The following is an 11,939-nucleotide window of genomic DNA, read 5'->3' on the forward strand; positions in this document are numbered from 1 at the left end:
ATTTGGATATAAAGTTAGCAGTTTTTCTGTTAACTCAAAACGGTCATTGATACCCCTTACAAATATAGCGAGCTGAGCGTTGTCCTTTACATCTGTGCTTTCATCAAGTGCCAAAGAATAGTGCATGAAATAGTTTGCTTTAGTGCACAACTGTGTGTAAATGTCGCCCGGCAACTCACTGATTTATTCTGCCATTTTATTTGGGATGAGACTGACGTTTCTGAATAAAGATCCTTCTCCTGGCAAACGATATTCAGTACCTGCAGCATACAGTCTCTCAGAAACTGTCTCTCCATAAATGCCTTGCCAGCCTTCACTATTACCTCACCACATGGCTAGCTTCAACACTACCTGGAGCATGCAGTCTCTCAGAAACGGTCCCTCTGTAAATGGCTTGCCAGCCTTCACAATTGCCTTGCTTACCACATGGCTAGCTTCGACAGCTGCATCACAGTCTTGTTTGGCTTTGTGAACAAAGTTCTGCTGACAGGACAGACTTTTTGAAAGTGTGCTGCCTTTCTCGCCCTCTCCTCGCCTTTGAACTGGTTGTACTCCTCTGCATGTTTAGTGGTGTAATGTCACTTCAGGTTGAACTGATCATACTCCTCTGCATGTTTAGCAGTGTAATGTCACTTCAGGTTGAACTGATCATACTCCTCTGCATGTTTAGCAGTGTAATGTCACTTCAGGTTGAACTGACCATACTCCTCTGCATGTTTAGTAGTTTAATGTCACTTCAGGTTGAACTGATCATAGTCCTCTGCATGTTTAGTGGTGTAATGTCACTTCGGGATGAACTGATCATTCTCTGCACGTTTGGTGGTGTAATGTCACTTCAGGTTGAACTGATCATTCTCTGCATGTTTAGTAGTGTAATGTCCCTTCAGGTTGAAATCCATCAGGATGGCAATGTTTTCCTTGCTAATCAGACGGTTCATGGGCACGTTAAAGTCAGTGAAGAAGTAGTCGCAGGTCCATTTGTCTTGGAACTGTCAGTGCTCCTGGTCAACATTTCTTTTGGCTTTTGAAAGTGACATTTTTACAAAACATCTGCAAGCAGAGACAATTTATGTTAGCAAGCTCACATGACATATTTCACAGTGGGCTAGCCTACTGGTTTATGTACTCACATTGCCTGGATACAGTGTGTGTGTGTGTGTGTGTGTGTGTGTGAGAGAGAGAGAGCGCTGCAAAACTGACATTAGGCTACACCATCTGCAACTGACCTCACAACTAATCTTAACTGAGTACTTAGGACTAGAAACACAGAAACGTTTAACAAACAAAGAAAAACAACAACACTAAAGTAGTATGCAAAATGGATCCAGAGCTCTTCATAAATCTGAAACATAGCACAGGCTGCACAAAACTGCCATGTGGGCCGGTAGTTTGTGACCCCTAGTCTAGGCATTGTATTAGTCACCCTGAAACCTACACCCCCCGTCATACTGACTCAACTACCATTCATAAACTTACTGAGCAACCCTGAGCAATCTGTTGTACCCGCCATAGGTGGGTTCCATTGTCTTTACAAGTATACTGAATATTTTAATCTCACATTGCTGAATTCAGTTGCCCGCCTGACTACTAGAAAAGCTAGAGTAAAACCATCTCCCTGATACAATGGAGACACTCGGTCTTTTCAACAAAAATATAGAAAACTTGGAACACAAATGAAGAACAACCAAGCAAGAAACTTTTCGGCTTGCATGGTCTGCTTGTATATAAACATGCTCTTCATGCTGCTAGAATGGCTCATTTTTCTGACCTGATACAAAAATAATAAAAATAACCCAAAATCTATATTTGACACTGTCACTAAACTGACTTGTAAACCACCCCCTATACATAGCACCTCCCTTACCGCAACTGACTTCATAGATTTCTTCACCACTAAAGTTGATGTAATCAAGAAAAACAATATCCTCCTCATTCTCAATTCCCAGCCAGGATGGGTTGATTGTTCCTGAACATTCTTCTTACAAGCTCATCCGTTTTGAGATAATCTTCCTTGAAACACTCTCTAGACTAAAGTGTCCTGATGACTCCTAGTCATCCACTGGAGCACAAACTAGGAGTCATCAGGACACTGTACCAACGAGCTGACAATGTCCGCACTGACACAGGGGAAGGCCGGGGAAGGGGAGAAATCCCACATTAAACCGGCCCTGGTTAAGTGTGGTCATCTGTTGCCATCTTACAATGCTGTGGTTGCAACAATCCCTAATCCTCTGTGAATAGCACACATGATCAATGGTCACACCCATATTTGCATATGAAACTGGTCATTGGTTTCGGTTGTTAGGCACTGTATTGTACAGTGTTGTTTATAAGGGGTGGTGATACCTGCAGTCAGTTTAGACTGAAGATGTCACTCAGTTGAGTGATGAAATGTATCTGTCAATAAATGTTGTGTCCAGATGAACTGGTCCAACCTTCTTTGATACTCTTGACAAAAGTGGTAAATGATTTACCACTTGCTTCAGACTCTGGCTCAGTTTCAATATTGGTGCACCTAGACCCAAGTACAGCATTCAAAAGAATTGATCACATTCTGTAAGATAACCTAGAAAGTTATATTGGTCTCACTGAAACTGATCTTTCCTGGTTTAGATCATACTTATCTGACAGATCTCACTTTGTTTACATAACAACTGTTCATTAGATCACATTAAGGTCAGTTATGGTGTGCCACAGGGATCTGTGCTTGGTCCTATGCTTTTCCCTATTAACATGTTGCTTCTTGGTACATTAATCATCATTACAAACTAGGTTTCCTATGTGGATGATCCACAATTTTACATTTCCATTAAGCCTGACACCTGACATCAGCTGGTGAAGCTGTAGGAATGCCTATTAAAAATCAAATGATGGATGTCATCTAACTTACTCCTTTTAAATGCTGAGAAGACTGAAACATTAGTTCTTGGTCCAAAACAGATTAGAAACAAATTCAGTGATCTCACTCTGAAATTAGCTGGTCCCACAAAGTGCTAGTATTATAAATTACAGTGTCCTATTTGATCCTAATCTCTATTTTGAAACACATATCAATGATATTACAAAGACCACATGTTCCCATTTACAAAATATTGCCAAGATTCATCCCATTCTTTCTATGGCTGATGATGAAACACTTGTTCATGCATTTCTCTCACCGAGGCTTGACTATTTAACACCATTTTCCCTGGTTCACCTAAATCAACTAATAGCAAATTACAACTTGTACAAAGTACTGCTGCTAGGATATCAACCAAGACTAGAAAATTTGATATTACCCCTGATTTTATTTTATATTACCCCTGTTTTTTTTTTTTTTTTACAAGGGCTCCCTGTGCATGCTAGATCTGACTTCAAGATTCTACTTTTAACTTATGAAATATTACATGGACTTGCACCATCCTACTTATTACATCTAGTCACTCCTCATTAACTGCTAGGGCTCTACAATCACAAAATCTGGTCTCATGACTATTCCAAAAAAACGAATAAAACATCAGTAGGTGGCAGGGCTTTCTCTTACCAAGCCCCTCTTCTTTGGAATCATCTTCCTTTATAAATTCGAGAGGCTAGTTCAGTTGACTCATTCAAAAGTAAACTCAAAACACTCCTATTTGTGTCAGCCTTCAACCTCACTTGGTCTGCCCTAAGTACTAAACTACGGTTATCCAGCTTATATTGAATTTTATGTGTACATTGTTATGTATATGTACTGTATGTTACACATTTTTATTGTTTTTTGTAATGCATTGTTTTGCTCACAATGTTATTAATAATGTTATTAATTTACAATTATTGTTTTGCATACAAGTAGATTATCTCATTTTTATACATTTTTATTTATTTTACTGATGTTGGTCATTATTGTTTCATTATATGTGCAGCCCTTTGAGAAATACTTTGTGATACAATAAATTTTGATTTGACTTGACTTATTTCTATGCAGGGAACAAATTGGGAAATTAACTTTTTGGTCAGCCAGATACAGTGGACGGTGGGAATTTTTCACTGTTGTTTTTCTTTCCAGTGTGCTTTCTTAGTGTGGTGTATGGCTCCTACTCCTTCTAACGGATCAGTCCAGATCTACACACGGATCATTCGTCCTCTTTTCCTTAAGAATGAAGCCAAGATTGACAATGTGATGAAGAACCTCAAGGACAAGGCATCAGAGGCTGCTGACGAATTTAAAGATGAAGGTGAAACAGCCTTTTTAATGCAATGGTCACCAACCCTGCCCCTGGAGAGCTAACATCCTGCTGGCTTTCACTGCAACCCGAATTGAACATATCTGATTCAATGAATCCAGGTCTTGGTAAGAAGGTAATTAGAAGAATCAGGTGTGTTAAATTAGGGTAGAAGTGAAAACTGGCAGGATTGTAGCTCTGCAGGAGCAGGGTTAGTAACCATTGTTTTAATGTATCTTTAATGAGACTTATGCATCTTAAATAATATGACAAGCAACTACTACTTTTGGCTAATCCTGTTAGGGTTCGCCACAGCGGATCGTCCGTTTCCATCTCTTCCTGTCCTCTGCATCTTCCTCTGTCACACCAGCCACCTGCATGTCTTCTCTCACGACATCCATAAACCTCCTCTTTGGTCTTACACTTTTCCTCTTCCCCAGCAGCTCCATATTCAGCATCCTTCTTCCAATATACTCAGTATCTCTCCTCCACACATGCCCAAACCGTCCAATTGAACTGTCCCTCTAATATACTCATTCCTGAAATCTTCAACTCTGCCACCTCCAGCTCCACCTCCTGTCTTTTCGTCAGTGCCACTGTCTCCAAATCATATAACATAGCTGGTCTCATAACCATCTTGTAAACCTTCGCTTTAAATCTTGCCGGTACCCTTCTGTCGCAAATCACTTCTGGCACTCTTCTCCACCCCCTCCACCCTGCCTGCACTCTCTTCTTCATCTCTCTTCCGCACTCCCTGTTACTTTGAACACATGACCCCAAGCATTTAAACTCATATGCCTTCGTCAACTCCACTCCTTGCATCCTGACCATTCCACTGTCCTCCCTCTCATTCACGCATATGTATTCCGTCTTGCTCCTACTGACTTTCATTCCTCTTCTCTCCAGTGCATACCTCCACCTCTCCAGGCTCTCCTCAACCTGCTCCCTACTCTCGCTACAGATCACAATGTCATCCGCAAACATCATAGTCCACGGAGACTCCTGCCTGATCTCACCCGTCAACCTGTCCATCACCATTGCAAAAAGGGCTCAGAGCCGATCCTCGATGTAATCCCACCTCCACCTTGAATCCATCCATCATTCCTACCGCACACGTCAGCACTGTCACACTGCCCTCATACATATCCTGCACCACTCCTACATACTTCTCTGTTACTCCTAGACTTCCTCATACAATACCACACCTCCTTTCTCGGCACCCTGTCATATGCTTTCTCAAATTCCACAAAGACACAATGGAACTCCTTCTGGCCTTCTCTATACTTCTCAATCAACATTCACAAAGCAAACATCACATCTGTGGTGCTCTTTCATGGCATGAAACCATACTGCGCCTCGCTAGTCATCACCTCTCCTCTTAGCTTCCACTTCTCTTTCCCATATCGTCATACCTGGTCCTCTGTATACTTTGCTGAACTCCCTCATTCCACCCCAAGTCTCCTTGTCGTCCTTCCTTTGTCCAGAAGTCACACCAAATACCATCCTAGCTGTCTCCCTCATTATTTCTGCAGTTGTTGTCCAGCCATCCGGCATCTCTTTACTACCACCCAGTCCCTGTCTTAACTCCTCCCTGAACTCCACTCAACAGTCTTCCTTCTTCAACTTCCACCATTTGATCCTTGGCTCTGCCTTCACTTTCTTCATCTTCATGATCTCCAAAGTCATCCTACAGACCACCATCCGATGCTGCCTAGCTACATTCTCCCCTGTCACCACCTTGCTGTCTCCAATCCCTTTCAGATCATGCCTCCTGAATGAGATATAGTCCACCTGTGTGCACTTCCCTCCACTCTTATCCACCAACCTATGTTCCGCCCTCTTCTTGAAATATGTATTCACCACAGCCATGTCCATTCGTTTCGCAAAATTCAACACCATCTGTCCACATTCCTCTCCTTGGCACCATACCTGCCCATCACCTCCTCATAACCTCTGTTCTCTTCACCAACATGCCCATTGAAGTCCGCTCCGATCAGCATTCTGTCCTCCTTGGGTACACTCTCCACCAATTCATCCAACTCGCTCCAGAATTCTTGTTTCTCTTCCATCTCACACTCAACTTGTGGGGCTTATGCACTGATAACATTCATAATCACACCTTCGATTTCCAGCTTCATACTGATCACGCTGTCCGACACTCTCTTCACCTCCAACACACTCTTGACATACTCTCCCTTTAGAATTACCCCTACCCCATTTCTCGACCCATTTGCACCATTGTACAAGAGTTTGAACCCACCTCTGATGTTCCTGGCCTTACTCCCCTTCCACCTGGTCTCACTCCCCTTCCACCTGGTCTCTTGCACACACAGTATGCCTCCCTTTCTTCTCTCCATCATATCAGCCAGTTCTCTCCCTTTACCAGTCAGAGTGCCAACATTCAAAGTTCCGACTTTCACCTCCACACTCCTACCCTTTCTCCTCTCCCACTGCTTCTGGACATGCCTCCCCCCTCTCCTTCTCCTTCACCAAACAGTAGCATAGTTTCCACTGGAACCCTGCTGGCCAACAGTACCGGTGGTGGTGGTTGGTAACTCGGGCCTCGACCGATCCAGTATGGAAATCTGATTTATGAATCGCATATTTGATTTGGCAAAGGTTTTACACCGGACGCCCTTCCTGACACAACCCTCCCCATTTATCCGGGCTTGGGACCAGCACTAAGACTGCACTGGCTTGTTTATCCTGCGCTGGCTTGTTTATCCTCAGTGGCTGAATATATGACAAGAAAGACTCTGCTAATTATGATGGTACCAAATAAATGACTCAGATTAGATAGATTAGATAGAGACTGAACAAAAATATAAACACAACACTTTTGATTTTGTTCCAATTTTTCTTGAGTTTAAATCAAAGATCTAAGACTTTTTCTATGTACACCAAAGGCCTATTTCTCTCAAGTTTTGTTCACAAATTTGTTTAAATCTGTGTTAGTGAGCATCCATCCACCTGACAGGTGTGGCATATCAGGATGCTGATTAGACAGCACGATTATTGCACAGGTGTGCCTTAGGCTGCTCACAATAAAAGGTAACTCTAAAATGTGCAGTTTTATCTTGAGAAGAGACATTTATTAGCCACTGAACTATGGATTTCACAGATATGCGGGGGGGGGGGGGGGTGTCAGAAAACCAGTCAATATCTGGTGTGACCACCATTTGCCTCACGCAGTGCAACACATCTCCTTCACATAGAGTTGATCAGGTTGTTGATTGTAGAGTGTTGGTCCACTCCTCTTCAATGGCTGTGCGCAGTTGCTGGATATTTGCAGGAACTGGATCACGCTGTTGTATACACCGATCCAGAGCATCCCAAACATGCTCAATGGGTGACATGTCCGGTGAGTATGCAGGCCATGCAAGAACTGGGATGTTTTCAGCTTCCAGGAATTGTGTACAGATGCATTATCATACTGCAACATGAGGTGATGGTGGTGGATGAATGGCACAACAATGGGCCTCAGCATCTCGTCGCGGTATCTCCGTGCGTTCAAATTGCCATCAATAAAATGCACCTGTGTTTGTTGTCCGTAGCATATGCCTGCCCATACCATAACCCCAACGCCACTATGGGCCACTCTATTCACAACGTTGACATCAGCAAACCACTCACCCACATGATGCCATACAGGCTGTCTGCCATCTGCCCAGTACAGTGAAAACCGGGATTCATCCGTGAAGAGAACACTTCTCCAAAGTGCCAGACGCCATCGAAGGTGAGCATTTGCCCACAGTCAAGTCAGTTACGACAACGAACTGCAGTCAGTTCAAGACCCCGGTGAGGACGATGAGCATGCAGATGAGTTTCCCTGAGACGGTTTCTGACAGTTCGTGCAGAAATTCTTTGGTTATGCAAACTAATTGTTGCATCAGCTGTCCGGGTGGCTGGTCTCAGACGATCTTGCAGGTGAAGATGCTGGATGTGGAGGTCCTGGGCTGGTGTGGTTACACGTGGTCTGCGGTTGGGAGTCCAGTTGGATGTACTGCCAAATTCTCGGAAATGACTTTGGAGACGGCTTATGGTAGAGAAATTATCATTCAATTCACGGGCAACAGCTCTGGTGGACATTCCTGCAGTCAGCATGCCAATTGCATGCTCCCTCAAAACTTGCGACATCTGTGGCATTGTGCTGTGTGATAAAACTGCACATTTTAGAGTGGCCTTTTATTGTGAGCAGCCTAAGGCAGACCTGTGCAATAATCATGCTGTCTAATCAGCATCTTGATATGCCACACCTGTCAGATGGAGGGATTATCTCGACAAAGGAGAAGTGCTCACCAACACGGATTTAAACACATTTTCGAACAAAATGTGAGAGAAATAGGCCTTTAGTGTACATAGAAAAAATCTTAGAGCTTTGATTTTCGATCAATCGATCGATCTATCGATCGCATTTGCTATTGCTCCACAGCTACAAAAACAGGTGTATTGCTACGCTGACTGTACTGGGATTGTCTTTTCATAGTGGAAGGTGTTTCCAAACACTTCTGATAACATTCTGAGTCTTTTGCTGCTGGTAAAGACTTCTTTTAATGCACGTTACTTTGCCAGCATTGTTATCCAGAGGACTACATTGCAGCTTGGCTCAATCAGTTCAAAATGTTCAGCGACGCATTGCTAGATTTAACTCCTAACGATAGGAAAATACGGCTTGGGTTAGAAATTGCTAGAGTTTTCCTTTTAACAGTTAAAGATCTTTGGTAAAATTGCTAGGCAAATGAAATGCTGCAGAAAATGAGAATACATCAACATAAGTGATGATTCTTCAGGCTATAGGGTTCACATTTGTTGAGCTAACTCACATTTCTGTGTAATTTACCCACAGCCAAGAGAGCCGCAGCAAACATCATGTTTGAGGAGAAGAAGAACTACTAAGGAGGACGTTCTCTTTCCATTGTGTAATCTTTAGAGTCGACTGTATTACAGATGCATAAATGTTGCCTTGAAAATGTTTCATGGTAAATGTGATAAATTATGCTGATACATTACTAACCTTGGCCTTTAATCATAAAGGTGGTAGTTGTTAATGATCATAAAATCAAAAAACACATTACCATGGACAATTTCTATATTTAATTTGCATTTCCTAAGACAATTTCAATTTTTATCTTTGCCTATATGGAGGTTAACAGATGATATGCTGAGACAGACCATATAAATCCAACTTCCTCAATGTTACCAAATAAAATGTAGATTTGCTGTTTTCTGACTATCACAATTTCTTCAAATGGTTTTTGTTGTTGTTTGTTTTTTGTAATGGTGTAATACATTTATCATGTTGTGCTTTTGGCAAGGGCTGTATGAACATTAAATGGCTGATTAATGGATTTTTTGTACATTTCCTTTTTTATGATGATCAAATTATTACTTCAGTTACTTAATCCAGTTGCCAAGTGTAAACTGTGAGTTTTTGAAGAACTACTGCATGTCTGAAAACAATTGTCACTAAGTACAAGTACACTATATGCCCATGCTATATGCTTAATTTGGTGCATCCCGATCACATCTAGAAGTACCAGTACACTATATATGCTTATGTTGGTGCATCTTGGTCACGTCTAGAAGTAAGTACCAGTTCAATATATGCTTATGTAGGTGAATCTTGATCACATCTAGAAGTAAGTACCAGTAAACTATATGCTTATGTTGGTGCATCTGGGTCACATTTAGAAGTAGGTAGCAGTACACTATATGCTCACGTTGGTGCATCTTGGTCGCATCTAGAAGTACCAGTACACTGTATGTTTATGTTGGTGCATCGTTGTAACATCTAAATGTAAGTACCAGTACACTATATGCTTATGTTGGTACATCTTCGTCACATCTAGAAGTAAGTACCAGTACACTACATGCTCATGTTGGTGCATCTTGGTCACATCTGGAAGTAAGTACCAGTACACAATATGCTTATATTGGTGGATCTTGGTCACATCTAGAAGTTCGTACCAGTACACTACATGCTTATGTGGTGCACCTTGGTCACATCTAGAAGTAATTACCACTACACTATATGCTTATGTTGGTGCATCTTGGTCACATCTAGAAGTTCGTACCAGTACACTACATGCTTATGTGGTGCACCTTGGTCACATCTAGAAGTAATTACCACTACACTATATGCTTATGTTGGTGCATCTTGGTCACATCTAGAAGTAAGTATCAGTACACTACATGCTTATACTCGTGCACCTTGGTCACATCTAGAATTAAGTACCACTACACTATATGCTTATGTTGGTGCGTCTTGATCACATCTAGAAGTAAGTACCAGTACACTGTATGCTTCTGTTGGTATATGGGTCACGTCTAGAAGTAAGTACCGGTACATTATATACTTATGTTGGTGCATCTTGGTCATATTTAGAAATGAGTACCAGTACACTATATGCGTATGTTGGTGCATCTTGGTCATATTTAGAAGTGAGTACCAGTACACTATTTGCTTATGTTGGTGCATCTGGGTCACATCTAGAAGTACCAGTAAGTAGCAGTACACTATATGCTCATGTCGGATGAAGTTGTTCCCTTATTCGATGAGAGGGTCTAAGGACAGGATGTTGTTTTGCTGTAAAGCCCACTGAGGTAAATTTATAATTTGTGATATTGGGCTATACAAATGAAATGGATTTGACTTGACTTGACATCTAGAAGTAAGTACCAGGACACTATATGCTCACGTTGGTGCATCTTGGTCATATCTAGAAGTAAGTACCAGTACACTATATGCTCACGTTGGTGCATCTTGGTCACATCTAGAAGTACCAGTACACTGTATTCTTATGTTGGTGCATCGTTGTAACATCTAAATGTAAGTACCAGTACACTATATGCTTATGTTGGTACATCTTCGTCACATCTAGAAGTAAGTACCAGTACACTACATGCTCATGTTGGTGCATCTTGGTCACATCTTGAAGTAAGTACCAGTACACAATATGCTTATATTGGTGCATCTTGGTGACATCTAGAAGTTCGTACCAGTACACTACATGCTCATGTTGGTGCACCTTGGTCACGTCTAGAAGTAATTACCAGTACACTATATGCTTATGTTGGTGCATCTTGGTCACATCTAGAAGTAAGTATCAGTACACTACATGCTTATACTCGTGCACCTTGGTCACATCTAGAATTAAGTACCACTACACTATATGCTTATGTTGGCGCGTCTTGATCACATCTAGAAGTAAGTACCAGTACACTGTATGCTTCTGTTGGTATATGGGTCACGTCTAGAAGTAAGTACCGGTACATTATATACTTATGTTGGTGCATCTTGGTCATATTTAGAAATGAGTACCAGTACACTATATGCGTATGTTGGTGCATCTTGGTCATATTTAGAAGTGAGTACCAGTACACTATTTGCTTATGTTGGTGCATCTTGGTCACATCTAGAAGTAAGTACCAGTGCACTATATATATGCTCATGTTGGTGCATCTGGGTCACATCTAGAAGTAAGTGGCAGTACACTATACGCTCATGTCGGATGGAGTTGTTCCTTATCCGATGAGAGGGTCTAAGGACAGGATGTTGTTTTGCTGTAAAGCCCACTGAGGTAAATTTATAATTTGTGATATTGGGCTATACAAATGAAATGGATTTGACTTGACTTGACATCTAGAAGTAAGTACCAGGACACTATATGCTCACGTTGGTGCATCTTGGTCATATCTAGAAGGAAGTACCAGTACACTATATGCTCACGTTGGTGCATCTTGGTCACATCTAGA

The 11,939-nt window shown here is 41.8% G+C and overlaps 1 protein-coding gene across 1 annotated transcript in view; it reads left to right on the top strand.

Annotated features, from left to right (window-relative positions):
- The window catches only part of reep5 (receptor accessory protein 5), a 28,121-nt gene extending 18,589 nt beyond the window's left edge, over nucleotides 1–9,532 (top strand). Inside the window, exons 4-5 of the mRNA XM_056290746.1 lie at nucleotides 4,028–4,196; nucleotides 9,031–9,532. Coding sequence (XP_056146721.1) covers nucleotides 4,028–4,196; nucleotides 9,031–9,080 — 219 coding nt within the window. The 3' untranslated portion in view covers nucleotides 9,081–9,532. The remainder of the gene's footprint in view (nucleotides 1–4,027; nucleotides 4,197–9,030) is intronic.
- Nucleotides 9,533–11,939: the final 2,407 nt, after the last annotated feature.

The sequence above is a fragment of the Lampris incognitus genome, chromosome 12 (genome assembly GCF_029633865.1).
Source record: "Lampris incognitus isolate fLamInc1 chromosome 12, fLamInc1.hap2, whole genome shotgun sequence".
Lineage (NCBI taxonomy): Eukaryota > Metazoa > Chordata > Actinopteri > Lampriformes > Lampridae > Lampris > Lampris incognitus.